This window comes from Pterocles gutturalis, unplaced genomic scaffold, assembly GCF_000699245.1.
Source record: "Pterocles gutturalis isolate BGI_N339 unplaced genomic scaffold, ASM69924v1 scaffold17540, whole genome shotgun sequence".
Lineage (NCBI taxonomy): Eukaryota > Metazoa > Chordata > Aves > Pterocliformes > Pteroclidae > Pterocles > Pterocles gutturalis.
This window is the reverse complement of record NW_010146204.1, coordinates 58,074-77,398: the sequence shown is the minus strand read 5'-3', so window position 1 is coordinate 77,398 and position 19,325 is coordinate 58,074. Positions and strand designations below refer to the sequence as shown.

At 47.5% G+C, this 19,325-nt stretch overlaps 1 protein-coding gene across 1 annotated transcript in view; it reads left to right on the top strand.

Moving 5' to 3' along the window:
- Positions 1 to 19,325, top strand: part of LGR6 (leucine-rich repeat containing G protein-coupled receptor 6) — a 69,703-nt gene that overhangs the window by 12,931 nt on the left and 37,447 nt on the right. The window contains exons 2-3 of the mRNA XM_010085659.1: positions 8,538 to 8,753; positions 17,525 to 17,596. Of these exons, the coding sequence (XP_010083961.1) occupies positions 8,538 to 8,753; positions 17,525 to 17,596 (288 nt within the window). The remainder of the gene's footprint in view (positions 1 to 8,537; positions 8,754 to 17,524; positions 17,597 to 19,325) is intronic.

Below are 19,325 nucleotides of genomic sequence, written 5' to 3'. Positions count from 1 at the left end.
CGCTCTTCAAGGGAGGCAGCTGCCTTTACAGCCCCTTGCAATTCAGGGCAAGTCTACTGTTCCCTTCATACAGAGAAAGGAAGAGGCAAAGAAAATCCAAGCAACTTGTCCAGGGTCACGCTGAGCCCATGGCAGAGTGGCAGCACGGGACAGCTAGGTTCAAATCCCAGCCAGGCAGACTGTGTCCTGTTCTCAGGACTCAGTGTTACACCTCTGAAGCAGCCCCAGCTGCCAGGCAGAGCAGAAGAGCTTTCCAGTGCCCTGCAGCTGTGGTGTGGCTCAAAAAACTACTGCATCCCTCCCAACGGAGGAGCCCCTCAACCAGAGTGTCAGCTCTGGGGGGTCGTGGCTGCCATGCTGTTTAAAATAAGCTGGTGACTTGTGGAGGGGCCAAACCTAGAGGGTCTCAGGCTCTGGTAAGATGGAGCCCTGAGGGTCTCAGGCCCTGGTGAGATGAAGAGCTGTTGTTCTCTCCACTCCAGGACATCATCTGGGCAGCCATGGGTCACACGTGTGCACGCAGCACATGACTATTAAGGCTCAAGGCTCTCAGCAAGGGCCAGTGCTCCTTCCCAGTCTATGAGCTATAAACGTGAGGGTTAATGATTTATAAACCAAAGCTGGCTGCATTGGAAGGTCATAGGGGAATCCTGTGGGTGCTCACCCAGAACAAGGAGACGCTCAAACACAACAGGGTACAGTCCAGCATCCCAGCAGGAGGAAGCCCCCACCCAAGTGTCCATCAAAACAGAATAACCACCAGTCTAGTAATTACTGCCTGAGTCAAATGCTACTGACTGGACATCTGGAGCCCTATTTCCATGTCAGCTCAGGACTGAAGAGTGGATGGAGCAAGGCAATCATGAACCCAGCTGTGACACCCCTGCAGGTCCCCACTGCCAGACACAGACGTTGTGATGGATCTGGTCTGGTCCTGGTCCCCGTGCATTCAAGGTGTGGGCTGGCTCTTATGTCCCAGTACATGCTTGGCCCTGGGGATCTCTCAGAGCACCACGACCTGTTCAGACCCCCTCTCCCCAGAGAGCAGTGTGTCCTTTCCCTTCTGTCCCCAAAAACTGCTCTCCCTTCTCTTTTCCAGCTAGTTTGTGTGCTTGACAAACACCATGTTTCCCAGAAAGCATGCAGGATCCTGGTGGGCCTTTGAGACACTCGGCTTAGCCTATGGCTGCTTTCTGAACCTTCTCCATTCCCTGTGCCTGGCACCATGGGCAAGAGGGGACAATGCCAGGAGCCCAGGGAAAGGGCTGCCTGTGGAGCCAGTGCAGCAGTGGAGTGCAGCTGCCCAACTGCCAGCAGTTTCTATAGCTGCACACAGATTTTGGCAATCCTTCTTGCACGGTTCTGACCTGAGGGGTTTTGGAGGTGTCTGCCACTGGGGATAACAAAGCCCTCTTGTCTCTACCAAAAGCACTCTGTGAGGTCTAGGTATTCCTCTGATTTCATTTCCTGAGCATCCCTCGTGGAGGGCTTCCCAGAGTTACATGTCACATAAAGTCAGGAGTGAAGACTCATTGCAGTCCAAACAGAGCCCTGCAAGCTTTTCCACCCAGTCCTATTCCACAGCCAACGGACTGGGAACACGTTTGTATCTTGAACTTTCATTCACTGCCTGGGATGGATTTCACAAGAGTTTTTAATCTGGAAGTGGAGCTAGGGAACTCTTGCCAGTCTTGTTTGAGGGCTGTGAGCATTGCTGTGGAAGGGGCAGAGAGCCCAGGAGTCGGAGCAGGCCTACAAGGCAATGTTTCACCTGTTCACTGATGTGTCATTCATAGAATCATAGAATCATAGAATCATAGAATAGTTTGGGTAGGAAGGGACCTTTAAAGGTCACCTAGTCCACCCCCCCTGCAATGAGCAGGGACTTCTTCAAGTCAATCAGGTTGCCCAGAACCCCATCCAACCTGACCTTGAATGTTTCCAGGGATGGGGCGTCTACCACCTCTCTGGGCAACCTGTGCCAGTGCCTCACCACCCTCAGCATAAATAATTTCTTCCTTATATCTAGTCTAAATCTACCCTCTTTTAGTTTAAAACCATTACCCCTTCTCCTGTTGCTAGAGGCCCTACTAAAATGTCTGTTCCAAACTTTCTTATAAGCCCCTTTTAAGTACTGGAAGGCTGCAATAAAGTCTCCCCGGAGCCTTCTCTTCTCCAAGCTGAACGACCCAAAGTCTCTCAGCCTGTCCTCGCACAGGAGGTGCTCCAGCCCTTGGACCATCTTCATGGCCTCCTTTGGCCCCGCTCCAACAGGTCCATTCTCCCACTGTATCTGCAGTACATTATGACGCCAAGGACGTGATAGGCAGAATAGAAATTGAACCCAGTTTCCCACCCTCCAGGCTAGCACTGCAGTCCCCAGCAGCCTTTCCCCTATCCCATCTGGTATAAGGTGACGGAAGAAGTCCTTGCTCCTCACCGGGGTTATTTGGGCAGGCTCAGGGACACAGAACCTCCTGCCTCTGGGTGCCCAGCCCCACCGGGTGCTGTGCCTGCCAGAAAGAGTTGCACACATGGAGCTGGCTTGCAGGGGAGTGTGGCAGAGGGGGACAGCGTGCCTTTGAGCAGGGAGTGTTGCAGGGCTCCGGAGCCCACCTCCCTTGCTGCGCCTTCAGCTCCTTGCACAGCGAGTTCCCCAGGAGCTCACAAGCCAGGTACTGACTCAGTGACTGGGAGCTTTGCCTGAGAAAGGAGCTGAGGTGTTGGCCCCAGTCATTAGTAAGTTATCGGAGAAGTTTAGCTGCAGTGACATCATCTCCTTCTTATGTTACTACAAGGAACTTAGATCCTATTATGGGATAGGAGGTAACTCAATCAAGCCTTTCAAGATAAACTCAGACAGGAAGAGAGACATGATTGCCTGAAGGCACCAATTAGACGTTTCTGGTGAGATCAGCTCTGTTCAGCCAACACACATCCATGCTGGGGCCAGGGAAGACAGCAAGCACCTCGCTCCTGGAGAAAGGGATGATCTCAGGGAGGGGTGGGCAACCAGCTCTTCCTCCCAGTGCTGATGGGTCAGTCCTCACCTTTTCAAGGGTCGCAGCTCTCTCTGGGTGATCCTTTCTTTATGCCCTATGTTCTGCTGCTAGAGATAATCAATGCAGAGGAGCTCCCCGGTTTGGAGAGAAAACAGCCCAGCCCAGTACCACCCATTGCTGCCTGTGATCTTTGGTGGCAAGTTTTCTTCAACTTTATCAAAGTAAATAGCAGCCCAATACATTGCAAAAATGAGGATGGATTGGAGTTTGAAATCCGAGTGTCCTGTTGTGACTGGGCTGTGGGCAGTGGAGGAACATCACAGAGTCTGTACTGCAGACTGGTTACCATGCATAGTTTGTCTACGGCATCCAGACAGCTGGCTATTATTTGCTCTGCTGTGTGCAAGGCAGGAAGAACAGCAGCAAAAGTCAGGATGTTTCCTGACAGCACGGCATTGTGCATTTTTGTTGGTTTCCAGGCTGCAGCTCCCCCTGTAAGCGCTCCACAGCCAGAAGGAACTGGCAAAGTTGCTTCTGCCAGTCATAGCCTGAGATTTGCACCACATCTGTTAGGGAACAGAGAGGCTGTTTCTGGTTATCCACTGCTGCACACTTCTGCCAGTCATGTTACAGACAGCAGGATGCATGTGCTTACAGATGTCTAGGAAATGAATTTGTACATCCTCTGAAATGCTCTGGAAGCAGTTCTTGGAACAAGATGGTTCTTAGAAACTGCTGGGTCTGTGGCACAGGAAACCAAAGATCTCAGATCATAGCTCAACCTGTCAGAATGAATACAAAACTTATGACATGCTCACTGCACTGGCAACTGCAGATAGCCCTACCACCACCCAGACGTCCTGAATGGCTGCACTGATTGCATTGGCTTATCTTTTGCACACTGGGAAGGAAGAATCTCCCACTCTCGATCTTTTCTCATTAGAAAAGGACTTCCCTACCTGCTTGGTTCCTTCTAGGAATGCTTTTGATCCTAGCATCATCTCTGGACTGTCCTGACCTCCTCAAGCCTTTATCAAATGCTCAAAGCAATGAAGTGGCTCTTCAAAGATGTGCTGGGCTCTTAACACTGTGCCCGCATGAAGGCTATCCTGACCAAGGAATGGCTTCCCTTTTCCCACCCCACACAGCTTCCTTTGGCTCCCCAGAGCTGTCACTGGGTCCAACAGCAGCAAAGGTACCAGGTGGTGGGGGTCAGACATACTTGCATTTGGTGCTGACCTGATTCTCTCACCATGGCTCATGTGGACATCTGCTCAGGGAACAAAGATGACATAGGCAATGTCTCAGACCAAAAGCCAAGGGACTTTTGGTGTTCCTCCCAGGCAGCTCCCTGTCTCCCCATCCCTGTAGTCCCTAACTGAGAAAATGGAGTAAAATCTGAGGTTATTCCAGGCACTTTTATGACTTTTCCCTAAGTTCCGTGTTGAAGTCATATAAAAGCCCCATAACTATCAGCAGCAGATGCAGTTCTGAAGACAGAAGCTGAGACTTTCAAGAAGCTGGAGATTTTAATGTGCTGTTGTTCTTGAACGTCCCACTTACAATCAGCTCCTTTTGCCTTCAATGGACAGGACAATGCTCTACAGTGCCTTGCTTGAGCCTGTGAGGTCACTTGGAAATCATGTCCATGCAGACATCTGGAGACCACTGTGTGTCTAATCCGCTTTCCAGATCTACAGCACTGCTCAACACAGGCGTGAGATGAAGTCCCACTTCTAAGCCATCCAGCAGTTCCGTGAAAGACACATCTTCCTCTGTAAGCCACAAAGGGGTTAAAGCTTGCACGGAAAACCAACTGAGCGATTTGGTGAAATAAAGATTAAAACATCTCCGTGGAAGGTGAGGAGCCAGCCCCAGCCTGCGCTGTCCCATTTACCCACTAATCAGCCCAATTATCTTAGGTATAAATCATAACACAAAACACTTACGGAGCCAGAGTCACACACTGAAGAAAGGAGAGAACTGTTGGGTTGGTTTTTGTTTAGTATAATTGATATAATTACTAACAACTCTGTGCCAAGAACTTCAGCTTTTCTCCTTCCAGAAGAGAGTGGAGAGCTGTCTGAAAGCCATAGCAATTAGCAATTCCCACATGCATGGCTTTTATTAGAAAGAATGCACCTCTATTCCAGAAAGAGCCAGCAGCTCCCTGAAGAGCAATTAAACAACCCAGAGACCTTTTGGTACCAGGAATGCAGCCATCACTTAGTCCATGTTCCCTGCTCCCTTGTCAATGCTGCGAAGGCACATAAGGAATGCTGCCTGTCATGCTGCGTGTGAAATGCCTTCACCCAGACATTTCCCTGCTCATAATTTTAACTCCACTAGCTCCAGATAGGTGCATCTTGCTGCGCTATTGTCCAAGCAGGCTGCTGTTTCTGAGGTTGCTGAGCCCTTTGTCCAGCTCATTGCAACCAGCAGAAAGTCTCCCTTTCACTCCACTGAGGAATCTGGCTGGGGTCTGATTTTTACACTGCGGAGCAGATTAAGGCATCAGTTATGTGGCTGGAACTCACCAACGCTCCCCGAGTGCGCTGTTCTCCAGATAGGGTCTCATGGACAGTGGCCATGCTCATCACAACACGCCACGTGCCACCACCTGCAGAGGTGAAGAGAGAGAACACTTGGGGTTCAGTTTAGTTTGCAGAGGTGACCTCTTGTTGGCGACAGGGTGTGGAGACATGGAGCAGAGCCTGGCTTGGAGCTGCAGCATGTCCACAGCTAGTGGCATCCGGGAGCATTCACAAGCTCAGATGAATCTCAGTTATTGCCCCTGCACTGACCATAGGGATCCACAAGGACAGGGAGGTGTCCAAGCACCTCAGAAAAATCCACCCAGGACCCATCCTACCTCACTGGCACTCCTCTCATACCCATGGACCATGGATGTAAAAAAGTGCCTTTCCTGACCATATGCTGAATAGCCATAGAGCAAATCCAGCTGCATTAACGGTTTTCCCCAAGACCTGGGGCACTGTCACACTGAAGCCAAACTCCCCTGTGGCTCACATCTGTGGCTTCACCCAGGAGTTCATGACCAAAGCTGGACAGTCATGGGGCCACCTCACAACTTGCCATGAACCATCCCTGTCTTGGACATCTCAGCCTGGTGTACCAGCCCTTGGCTCTGTTTTAGCATCTCAATTTCTGCAAGCTGAATTCGGTTTTGAAAAATGATAACGGTTCTGTATATTTTCATTGTTTGTTCTTTAATTAATTAAACTTGAAACAGAGCACTCACTTTAAAACAATTTTCAGTAAACATATAGGGATTTGGATGAAAGAATGTATTTGAGAAAAGTAAGCAGTACTTTAAAAAAAAAAACAAAAACAGATTATGATGCCAAAAAAACTAACAGAATTCTTATGCTGAAGAAGGAATGGAAAAATTAAGCAAAGATTAACATTTCCCACACAAGTTTTAATTTTGGTCAAAAAGTTCTTGTTTGTCCCAAAACATTTTGATGAAAATTTTCAAGTAGAGTCTTCAGTCTTGCCCTGAGCTGATGCACGTTTTGCTTTTCTGCTCTTTATTCTTTGGATTTGTCTTCTCAGGAAGATGAATGATGCTATGCTCTGATTTGTTTGCATTCTTGGTGACAGGAGGTAAATCGAGGCAGAACTTTAAACCCTCTTCAAGAGGAAAATATACACTGTCTTGTGTCAGCCCTCTGCGGAAAGTTGCAAATCCTGTGGCAATGGATCTGAGCTGTGGGTGTGACGTGCGTTTCTCATCCACAGGAGAATCAATAGAGCTGGCTGAAAAACTCTCATCTGAACAGCTGTGCACCAGAAAATGCCGCTGTGCAGCAATACAAGTGTGTTGTGATTTGGAAAATACATGTAGCAAAATGGGAGTAATGAAATAGTTATTTCATCCACCCTGGGGTATCATTTCAGTTTGAGGTGATGTTGTATCAAGACTTGTGCACTGCATTTAAAGTTGTCTGAGGAAGATCTCGGGAAGGTTTGACTGGACTTCTCGAGCAGATACAAATCTCCTGCTTTGTCCATTCAGGTCAGACCTGCTAGTGCAGGAGATGGTTTTCTCTGTGGCATAGGAAAAGGTCTGTTTCCCAGGATCATCTGAAAATTTTACCCAGGAAATACTGCCCCTGCCCCACTGCAGAGACCACAGCTTGCACCTGGGTTCTTCCCTGCTCCGTGCACTTGATGGGCTTTTGGTTTCCTCCTGGAGACTAGAAGTTTATTGCAGGGAAATGGTTTGTGAACTAGGAACTATTGTCTCTGCTATTTGGGCAAGGGTCTGGTGCCAGGGGGGAATAGTGTCTGGGGCTCTTTCATCAACAATATTACTTTATGTAGTCAAAAATACTGATTTCTATACCTCATTGTGTTATGGAGGATCACTGATTTGAGGGCTGGGCCGTGACAGTTCTGTTAACTTCCTTCTCTCATGCTTTGATAAGAGACAAAGTACTTTCTGTTTGCAATTTGAATTCAGAGATCTTTCCATTAGATAGCTTGGAAAAGGCTCTCTTGGCCATGGATGGAAATTAGAATTTTCTTTCTCCTTGGCATAATTGGTTCCTGGTATTTCATCCAAATTTGAAGTGTTTTCCTCTTATATTTGGATTTTAAAATCTACAGATAACACATTGTCTCCTGCTCACCATTGTTGAAATAAGGAAATGATTCCCAAACCTAGTCTTTTAACTTTTTTTCATAATAAGTTTAATATTTTTTGGCTTCTCATTCTATTTTGGAACAAAAACAAGTCTTAAAAATTAAAGTTTCTCACCAAATTAAACCACAAATTCAACTGCCTTCAGGTTTCCATGATTAAAAAAAAAAAAAAAAAAAAAGCAATTGGCAAATCAAGGAAAAAGAAAGGCCTGAACATGTGCGATACAGAGAGCACAGACTTAATTCCAGCGCCATGACATATGGTCTGACTCGCTGGCGGTGATTTTGCAGGTAGCTCCGGCTGTTCGGATCAAACACAGGACCCCAAGCAGGGCTGCCACATATTTCACATTTCCAGACAAATCCTTTTCTTCTGGATTGGTTGGCTGTCCTGCACATCCCACAGCAGTGGGTCTGAGCAGGCTGGGGGGTACCCCAAATAGGGCTGTGCCGCCGCAGATTGACTCGGGCAGATCCATGGCAAGCCCGGACCTGGGGGATGCAGCTTTGATGTTCATTTTTAAGCGAGGTGCTTGCAAGGCAGAGCTCGCCAGCGTCCATCTGGTGGGTCCATGTGAAAGGACTTGGCCCAAACACTTTTATTAAGCAGCTGCCATCAGTTGGCAGCACTAAATGGCCTTCAAGAAGGGATCATCCTTGGCAGCGGCCAAATATCTCCAAGCACAGGCAGGAGCCTTGCACTGAGACCTCCTTCTGCTAATCGCTATTTACAGCCTAATCCAATCTCCCTGGCCATCAATCCATCCCGCCTCAGCATCAAAACTCCCTTGGCATAACACTGCGGGCACATAAAGCAATGCTAGATCCATCTCTCACTTATCCCCACCCTGTTTCTTTCCCACTCAGACGCCTGGATGCAAACCTTATCTCTGTGGTGCCGGAGAAGAGCTTTGAGGGGCTGCTCTCCTTGCGTCACCTGTGGCTGGACGATAATGCCCTGACGGAGATCCCTGTCCAAGCTCTGAACCACCTGCCAGCGCTGCAAGCCATGACCCTGGCTCTCAACCAGATCTGGCACATTCCTGATTACGCCTTCCAGAACCTCAGCAGCCTCGTGGTGCTGTAAGCCTTCTCTTGTTACTCGCTCCAGCTGGGACAAGGTGCTGACCATGCCTGGAAAACGGGGTCCTCCTCCCTTGGGAAGACCTGCTGGTTGCTCCCCCAGAAGCAGCTTTTTGCTGCAGGGGTGGCAGGCAGAGGTTTTGTTCCCAAGAGTCAAGGAATCCCCACCTTATGATATGAAATGCTAAAATTGCCTCTTTCAATTTTTTTAATGTTTTCCCTGCTTTTCACTGAAGAGCCAAAAAGCTCCCCTGTATAATTAAAAAAAAAAAAAAAAAAAGCGTTGCATTTTAAAAAGAATCAGTATCTGGAAACAAAAAGCAGATTCTCTTTTTTTCCCCCTGAAGATTGAAGCAACAAAAGCCTTCTCCCCCTCCAGTACCCGTGTTAAAACTACAGGAATTTCTATCAACATGAAAAAAAAATGCAACAACTCGCAGTCAGGTCAAAAATAAATATTTTTTTATTGGAAAAAAAATGCCAAGAAAACATTTTGACCAAATATGATTTTGAACAAAGATCTAACCTCAACACCTTGTCCAAGCCTGTGCGTGCTTATTTGCATGAGTGAGTTGTATATACAGACCAACTATCGTTTGGGCTGATCACAGCCCCATGGTGCATGTTGTCCAGTTTGCATTATAAACACTTTACTGACAGCTTTCAGAGCAATGCAGATAACAGTGCTGCTCTTAGAAGATACCTGGTCCAGGAGGGAAACATTTACTCCATGGGCAGTGAGACACACTAAAGCACTCTGCAGCCTGTAATCAGACAGCAGCTGATGTCTTTGGCAGTTACGTCAGGAGGTGCATCCTTCCCATCAACAGAGGCTTATATGTTATCTAGCTTTTAAAAGGAAGTTCACATGTGCAAATTAGATAGTCATTGATTATCAAGTTCAGGTGTGATTGCCAACTACTTTAGAGCTCCTGTATCTACATGAAATGCTACCTTTGAGTTTGGTAATATGTATGGATACCGAGAGATTAAGTAACCTCAGCATGTGGTGCCTTAGTGAAAGTTTAGCAGTTATTTCGCTTTCAAAATTTAAAGTGTTTACTGAAGCCATCTAGCATAGAAAGTGCTTGGACAAAGCACAGTCCAGAGTTTTATTAAGCATCAACTTCAACTGTTTAGACAAAGCATAAAGACTTATTTAGGAGAAATGCTAAAAGCAACTTGAGAAATGTCAAATAAGTAGTTTTCACCCACAATAGTGCTCATTCTAAAAGGCATCCCATGACCATTATAATGCAACCACTTCATTCATCTTTAATAGCTAGCACGGAGGGTGAGCTGACATTTGGGGTTTTATTTCAGTCTCAAAAGCATGTTGCTTTCATTCTGGCTTATCCCATACTTTGGGTGAGAAGCAACTCCTTAATTAAACAGGCAAACTCAAGAAATAAAAGTCATTGACCATTAGGTCACAAGGGAGAGAATAATGTCCCACCACAGACAATTGGAAGGGAACACATTTGTGATCCTGCCAGACGCTGTGGGACACGATGATAAATTTTTGTGGGATCACAAGTGTTTGGCAGAACTAGCCCCATAAATCTCTCCCAGGCTTCCATGCATAGCCTTGTCAGCGCACAGCCAGTGGAAAGTCACCCCGTGTTCTTCCTGCTTCGGGCTCGCCCAGCCAAGACGAGAAGCACATGCTCCCAAAAGCCAGCAGAGATAGGCAGGCAGGTTTGCGAGGAGACTTTCCCTGCCGGGATGCAGATGATACATATGTGCATTCCTGCAAGCATCTGAATCCACACGTAGATTGAGAAGAGCTGGATGCTACCATAAACATTGGGAAATTTCTAGCCTGAGAGGTATTAAAATGAGCAGCAGGGGGAGGAGAGCCAAGGGCAGATGTGGAGGAGCATGGGGGAGTCTCTCATTGCAGCCGGATTGATACTCATGGACAGAGCTGACCACAGCTGAGGGCACGACCTGCCCAGGTGCAGAGATGTGTTCTTCCTCCTCCACACAACCTGGGTCTTTGGGAGAGATGTAGGTAGTCATCCTGCACCGACACAAAGCCCCAACATCAGAATATACAAGCCTCAGCCCGGAACAAGTTAAGGGGTTCAGTCTCTCCTAATAAATTACAGCTCTGCTGGGGAATTCCCGATCTTATTCCCATCTATTGCTGCTGCAGGTTTCTAATGAGGGCCGCAGGGTGATCAGTAAACAGAGCCTCACGTAAGTCACTCATGATGAAATCTGTGAGTATGGGTAATTGGCGCCATCCTTTCCACAGCTTTGATAAGAAGGGCTGCATGTGCTGTGATGTTGGCACTGTGCTGTTGATGGCAGAAGGGAGATGGCTTGTTTGATCAGGGTGGCTCATGGGAATAGGATACTCAAGATCTTCCCTCCAAGTCTGATCTGTTCAGGACAGAATGTGTCTTGGCATCTACAAGCAGAAATAGTCCTGAATATTTTTTAGCTAATGATTTGTATGAGGCAAAGGGGTTTTTTTACAAAAAAGCATCTTCCTTCTCCAGCATAAATGATTATTCATTTAGAAGTGAGCATCTGAAACCCCCATGCTGCTGTGCTGACAGGCTGATAAAATGCATGACAGCAGTTCTCGTTAGTGTCCTTCATCTCCTCTGTCAGCTGAATCCAGCAGAAAGTCAACTCCCAAACCAGGAATCACAGCACCTCTTTCAACCCTGATCCCCAGAGTGGTCCTCTAGCCCTGCAGTAAAATCTCACACAGAGTAAATTGGGAACCGTCACCAGGAATTTCCCCCAATGCTGCAGATGTGTCCTTGCTGCCACATCTCTCAAAGGGGCTGCAGTTCCCTTCTTTCCTGATGTCACCAAAGGAGTCTTGAGCACTCTCAGCAGAGATGCTGGGATGTGGATGGGACACAGAGTCAGTGATCTCTCCTGAACAGGCCAGGCAGTAGAGAGGTTTGCTCTGACGGACCTGGATAGAGAAAGCCTTGGGTAGTTTTACTTTCATCAGATGGCCAGCAATCCCTTAATTTGGAGCAAATGAGGTCAAAACCCAGATCCTTCTCTGTTTGGGTCCACAGGGAGTCTTAGCTCCCGGAAACCCCACTGACTCAAACATTCCTGCAATGCTGAACATCCCTCGTCAAAAGGACCCAGCATTTACTGCCCCACATGCGGTGAGCTTAGAGCCAGTGAGTTAACTTGGCCCCATAATGCAAGGAAAGATGCTCCACTCTCTTATCTGGCCCTGATCCTTGGCTGCCTGCACACAAGTCTTTCAAAAGCAAGGACTCTGGGAAAGTTATTTTCATGCTGCTACCAGTTAATTTTGCTGAATGCCTCCTAATTCTTGCACTCTGTCTCTACCTCCTCCGTGCCATCTCTGTATTTGTTACCATCTATCATACCCTTCCCTCATCCCAGCTTTTCCAGTCCCCATACAGTTAGCTGTTTTGCAATCAGAAGTTAGTCTACATATCATACGTGTTCAATCCTCCACACCTTTGAGGTGGAGAGACCAGAACCACACACTTGTAGGGAAGACAAAAATGAACATTGAGGTCATACAAAGGAATAATGCTGTTCTGTAGCCCATTTTCTCTTTTCTAGTCATACCTACCATTTGATTTGCTTTTTGGACAGCTACTAAACACCAAGAGTTCCTTGTATTGTGTAGGTATTTAAAGAGCCTGTTACTGCATATGCTCATATGAGAATGGTTTTGCCCCCTTTACATCACTTCACATTCAAGCAACCCAAATTTCAGCCGATGTTTTATTATTGAGGACAAGCCACTCACCTGCAAGTGCTTCCATCCTAGGTCACCCAGCAAGACCTTCCAGCTGAATGTGTTGAGGTCTGAAGAGAGCAAATGAAGGAGATTTAGTAGAATTTCTCTTTCTTACAGTTTTTATTGTGTAAGGACATGATGCAGCTCTCTCTCTAACCATGTATTTTAGTGAATAGATTAGAAAACTAGTTTCCAAGACTCCTGGGTTTCCCATTCCCATTTTGTTCCTTCTTCTGGTGTTACTCTGGCCAAAACTTTCAAAAGGGACCACTGATTTTCAGTGCCCTCCCAGAAGCCAACATCAAACATTTCACCCCTGCTTTCAAGGGCAGCTGAGCCCAGTCGTTTCAGCTGATGCCTGTGGGACTCAGAGCTCCCCCACACAACGAACCCCAGGGTGTTAGATCAGTGTCAGGATGAGCCTGTGCATCTCCACCTTCACCTGTACAAAGGAGTTAACAAGTCCCTCCCTGAGAAGTTCTTGGGAACCCTGGTGTTGTTGGGGAATGCCAGGCATGTGTAATTCATTATTAGTAAGAACAATATTGCCTGGAACATCTGGGTCCCATTCATGGGCCTTTTAATTTGCAAAAGTGCCTTTTCTCTCTGAGGACCGAGCATGCTGCCTCGGCAAAAGTGTTTCCCTCTCTGGCACTTGAAGAAGAAGCAAATAGCACCTCAATGCACCCCTGACAATGTCACTCCCAATCAAGCTTTATTCTTCACAGACAAGTCTCATGCTGGTCCTTCACTGCTGGAAATAATCCATGGGAATTTGCACCATTTATGATTTAGGTTTCTCTATGTATCCATGGCCAAATTGAGGAAAAGAACAATTTTGCCACAACAGAGCTGGAAATTCATCATGGCAATGGCTGGTCCATTGGGAGAATTCATATCATGTCAGATTTGAACTTGGTTCAAATCACCTAGTGCAAATAACTGATGGAAAATGTTTGCATTTTTCTTTTTTGAGAAGAAAAAATGAAGTCATTAGGAATGAAAGCAATGGAGAATCCACCACTTCTCTTTGTAGTTTGTTCCAGTGGTTAATCATCCTTAGCGTTAACAAAATTTTAAAAAGCTCATATTTCCCATTTGAATTTTCTTTGGCATTGACTTCAAACATTTGTTCTTGTTATTCTTTTCTCCACTAAATCACAGAACCACTTCAGTACCCATTTTCTAACCAGGAAGAATCCTATACGTTACACTGCATGCATGCCCTTGATCTTATTTTTAATAAGCTAAACAGATTGAGTTCTCTGTCTCCATCCTACTTTTTTCCAGCCCTTGGATCATTTTTATCACTCTTCTTCTGCACCCAATGCAGAGGATCAACACCCAGTTAATAGTGTGAGTAACAGAAATACATGTAGCTTTCCAGAGATGTTTTCACCAGCGCATGATGCAGATGTAATATAATTTCCCTTTCCTTACAGTGTACTCTCTTGTTCATGCAGACAAGGGCCTTCACTGAACCAGTATTTAGTACATTAGCTCAACTTGCTTTCCCTTGTGTGTCAGACAAGTGACAGAGGTGCCCTGTCCTCTTGGAGGTGACATTTCCATAGCTGGAGCTCGCAGTGCTAATGCCTGCGTTGGCCTCTCAGTTCAGTACAAGACTGTCCTCCCAGATCTTTTAATTGATTGCAAAATACATGGAAAAGGAAGTGAAATTAAAATGAAACAATTTCTACTAGGAGTGCTGCAGGGATGACTTGGAAAAATTACATCTATGCCCGATTTCTGATAATAAATTGTTGGCAAGGACAGAAAATCTTCCTTCTAGAAACTGTTGAGCTTTTTTCTTTTAGTGGGGCACAAATTAATCTTGTAGGGTTGTTTTTTTCTGGTGTGTTTCTGAAGTCTCATCACCTGAGACACCAACCAAGATGCAGCATCTCTCCCTAGCCTGTCTGGGAGATTGTGGCCATTTAGTGTTCTGCAGCCACTCTAATTTACGCTGCCTTTCAGCAAGACACAGCATGGGTTCACCTGATGCAGCAGAGGAGCTGGCCTGTCTCATGACATGTGGGAACACTCGTGCTGCCGCAGGAGCACATGGAGAAAATTCTCCGCCACCCTGACAGAGGTCAGTCGTGACAATTGCTTATGCAAAGAGACCACTGGTTTCTAATGGAGGTGCATAAATGAAAAACAGTCTGCATGCCAGCCCACAAAAAAGCAATGACTGTCCTGCTCCTTCCTGGGCAAAGCTGCTCTCATGGATGATTGCCCAAAACCAGCCTCGCTCCATGGGACTGACCTGCAAAGGGAGATACACAGATCTTTAAACTCCTTGGTCCTACTGAGGACAGTGGTGGACAGTAGCTCCAAAAGGAATAGCAAGGGCTTGAAAAATTCTCATGTTTTTGCATCATGAGAGGGTTGTTTATAGCCGAGGACCAGAGCTGCTATCAAACCAGCTGTAATTTACAGGGCAGAATATAACGTCGTGTGGGCTGAGCCCAAATCGACAAACACTGGAGATGTTGCAATTCCACTTGTTAAAATTTGTTTACCAGGGGAGAAAAAAAAGGAAGAATGGAAGAAAGGAATGTCTTTGCAAGTGTTTACCTTTTCAACTGTCTTGTTTCTATTATTGCCATGCAGTTGGGTAACAACTCTAGAGTTCAGCTTGGACAGCAAATTTTTTTATAACTCTCTTTTCGGTTGCTCATAATTTTCTCACCAACAAAGATCTTCCTTATGAGGATTTTCATTACTTTGCCTCCAAATAAAGCACTTTAGAGCCAAATATAAACATAGCAGGTGATTGCTTTTCTATTCTGTCTCCTTGCCTGAGTTGAGTGATAGCAGTCAGCTGCTCAGCTTGTCTGAGCTTAGGCAAGGTGTCCTGTTGGACCACCCCAACAAAGCTTCGGGAAGATCACATCTTCCCCAGCACTCAGCATTTCATTTCTCCTACGCTGGCACCTCGCAGCAAACAGAGGCATGGGGCAAGGCGTTCCTGTGGCACCTCTTGCTGCAATTAAAGAGCGACTCCAGATCCAAGCCCTCGTTTTGCCTAATGCAGTATCGACTGCTCAAAGGGACCCAAAATTGTTGGCACCGTCTTGCACTGGAAGTTCCAGGTGAAGTAATAACAGCAACATGATCTGAAGCTGTCCTGTAACATTTGATCGAGGAAACCATCTGGACTTCAACTTCTTTTCTTGAGACAAAGAAAAATTTCTCCTGTAAGATTCTGATTTTGATCTCAACTTCTTTTCTCCTCTAAGAGTCACAATCAAACTAAGTTTTCTTGCAAGCAGCTTCCTTTTCTTTTTTCCCATTTGCTCAGAAGAGCAAACATATTTTATCACACATCTTTACCCTCCCTTCCCCTTCCTCTGAAATGTTTGTATGTTCTCATGCCGACAACAAACATCCGTCTTGGGCTGGTTTCTGTTTTGCAAGCCCCTACCAAACTGCCCTAGAGCCTGGCTGTTCCTCCACTCCCCACTCCCTCCTGTTTTATCCTAGAATATTTGGCAGTGGGAGCTGCCTGTGCTCAGCCAAACAGCTCACACTTGAATCCAGGTGGAGTGAAAGATTTTTCAAGCCAAGACAGATTTAGATCAAGCAGCAAATAACAAAAAAGTCATTGATCCACCTGCCAGCATGGAGTCACCCCCAGGCTCTTGGAAGGAGACAGCAGTGTTGGACAAAGGCTGGTGCATCCCTGAGCGTGGGCAAGGAAGGAGAGGACCCCAAAGGCAAGTGGTGTGGCAGCAGATTAACCACATGGCACTTTGTGTTAAAGGAGAACCTGAACTGTAAAATGAACTCATGGGAAACCTACCCTGGCAAAGAGGGTATCCTGCCCCAGAGGACCTTGCCTCCTCAGTGGGCTTTTCTCTGCACAGACCATCCAAGCATGGACATCACTAATGTACTTCAGTGCAGGCTGGTAGAAGTGCAGGCTGGGCAGCAGTGGGTTGTCTGCTCGTATTTTTCAGCAGACCTTCCTCAGGCTACTCCCAGGTCTCTATATGGACTTCAAGGTGGCCTTGAGTGGAATTTCAGAGGGAGATGCACAATGAGCCATGTGGCTCCCACCAGCCCAGTGGCTAAAACACTCAGATGTGCACACACGAACACAGTTAATCCAAAGATGAAGGTCTTGGGTTTGCCCAAAAAATGAGACATGGTAGTAAGAGGCCCATGGAAACAAAGAACCCAGCAGATGGGACTCCAGGGGAACTCATCACCTATGGAGCTTCAAACTTCAAACCCAGGTGGCTTTGCAAGCCAGGGGACCCCCAACACATGGCTCTCCAGCAACAGCATTAATGCTGGGAGGTCCAGAGCCCTTGAGCACTATATGTTCAAGGCATGTAGCACCAGGATGAAGGGGCACCAGGAAAAAATTTCTGCCTTAGTGTAGAGAGTGTGCATCAGCCTGTGGCGTGGCCCCTGTGCTTCAGCCTGACACTCTGAAGCATTAAACTGAAGACAACTTTCATTGCAATCAAATTGGAGTTAATCCAGGAACTGGAAGCATTTTCATTTTTTTGCAAGTAAAGATAATAAACTATGACTAACAGGATGATTTTGAACTCAAAGCCTTCTTGCTGCTACCAAGACTCAGGAGTCCAAATATGACTGTGTCCTTAGATAGCACCTAGTGCTCATGAACAACTGTTGAAGCCACATGGCTCTTTGTAGGGTTGGGCCTAATGTAAGGTGGGACCTAGGGTGTTTCTTGAAGGTTCTTGTTTAAGCACGTTCATCCAAAGTCACCCAGCAGCTGTGAAAGTGGAGGTCTCAGGGAAACTGGGTTTACATCAGCCTGGATTTCCTGGGAGAAATGGGAGCTCTGTAGCTGCTCTGCAAGCACCGCTGCACCTAGCACGTGTCTCCTGCAGTGAGAGAGGGGGCCTTATAACACCCCTCAGCATCCCAGCCCAGGCTGTGCTCAGCTCCCAGGATGTCCCTGGGTCACGGCTCAGACTGGCAGCAAAAGGTCAGCTCGCACCTCCACTGACCATCTCCGTTCTGCCCACAGGCACCTGCACAACAACCGAATCCAAAGGCTGGGAGCCAACGGCTTTGACGGGCTGCACAGCTTGGAAACCCTGTGAGTCACCTGTTTTCTTCTCTGTCCTAAAGCGCTCGTGTGTGTTCATCCCCTCCAGCACAGCCTGCAAGAAAGGGCTGGTGTCTCTGGGCCATCCCCACTGCACGTTCACTCGTCACCACGCTCTGAGGGCAGCAGCAGGGCTGGCTCCAGACACCAGCCCAGCCAGTAGATGCTCAGGGCACAATGCTTCCTGGGGTGGTAGCAGACTGGACTTTCTCCCAGCATCTGTGCAAACTGTTCTGGCTGTGTGGCTGCTGCGGAGGGGTCTGTGCATGTGGGTAGGGTGGCTGGGAGGGGACTCTGAGGCCCTGGACACAAGTCTAGTCCTGTGGCAATCCAGAGAGCTTGCATATGTGTGCATGGGTCCCCACCTCCCCACCACACGTGCGTGGTCCCAAAGCCTCCTAAGCACCCGACTCCACCGAAATGAGGGGCTGGCTTGAGTTCCAGGCTGGTAAAATCCTCAGGGATCTGCAGAATATCTCTCTTTCAGACAGTCTCATGTCACCTGGCATCACCTAGAGCCAGCTGACTTCATCTTGCACCATGTTGTTGGCATGGCTGGGTAGGCAATTTGTCAGGAGACCACATGGGAAGATGGGAAGCAGGAAGGAACTCTCCTCCAGGACACAACTTCATTAGCAGTAGACAGGTCACCCTGAACTCGGGGAGACTTAAATCTGATGGCCTTGCCTTCCATGCACCATGCCTTTGACAGCAATGGGAATTAGTTAGGTCTCATGTGCCCTGCACTGGCCCAGGAGGAAACTTAAGCAAGCAAATAAATCAAGGTTCTGAGAAGGTGGAAGAGGCGCTTGTTGCCTCAGTTGTGCAGAAACATGTCCCTCCATGCAGGCCAAGGTCAGAGCCAGGCCTTCGCTCCTTGCTAGGGAGAACTAGGGGGTCATGGCAAAAAGAGGTGACACTTCCCAGCATTCAAGTGCCATTCAAGGACACAGGACCCCTCTGTGCCAAGCACGGTGCCAGCAGCAGCAACTGGGCAAGAGTGGAAATGGCAGGCAAGCCCTTGGTCCCTAGACACACTCCTCGAGGGCAGGACCACGGCACGCATTGTCTCTTCCTTTCAGACTGGCACATTCTGGGGCCACCCAGAAGGGCTCAGCTGGGGAGAGACTGAGCCATGGCAGGGATGGTGCAGGAAGAGAGGCGGGATGGTCTCCTCTGGTGATCCACAGATCCTCCCCACGACTTTGTAAGCTTGGCTTTTTCCCCAGTCGTTTCTGGTGGGCACAGACAAATACATGAGGCAGAGCCATGGAACCCAGGCAGCAAAAAGGCAGGCAGGTTCCAGTAAGGAGCAGGGGACTTGCTGATGGAAGAAAACCCTGTTTGGGCTATAACCCAGGCAGACCATGCAGCAACATCACAGCTCGCATCATGGCAACCTTATTCTGCAGCCAAGGTGGTTAAAGCCACCCTGCTGCACATCCTAAGCGGGATGGAACTGCACAGAAGAAGCTGTCCCCTTATTTATTGTGGGAAAGACTAAAAGGTTTCTGTGAGAGAAGTCAGTTTCCACGGACATGTGCTGAAAGCTCATTTTCCCTCTCTTCCCCTCTCCTCCTGCTCTAGCACTTTCTTTGCCTTTTGTTGCCCATCTGAGATGCCCCACATCATTCAGGGGAGCTCAGCACCTCCCTCTCCTGCTCTCAGTTCCTACAGGGACAGGACTGCATAGCACTGCGGGGACCAGGCTCTCTGCAGA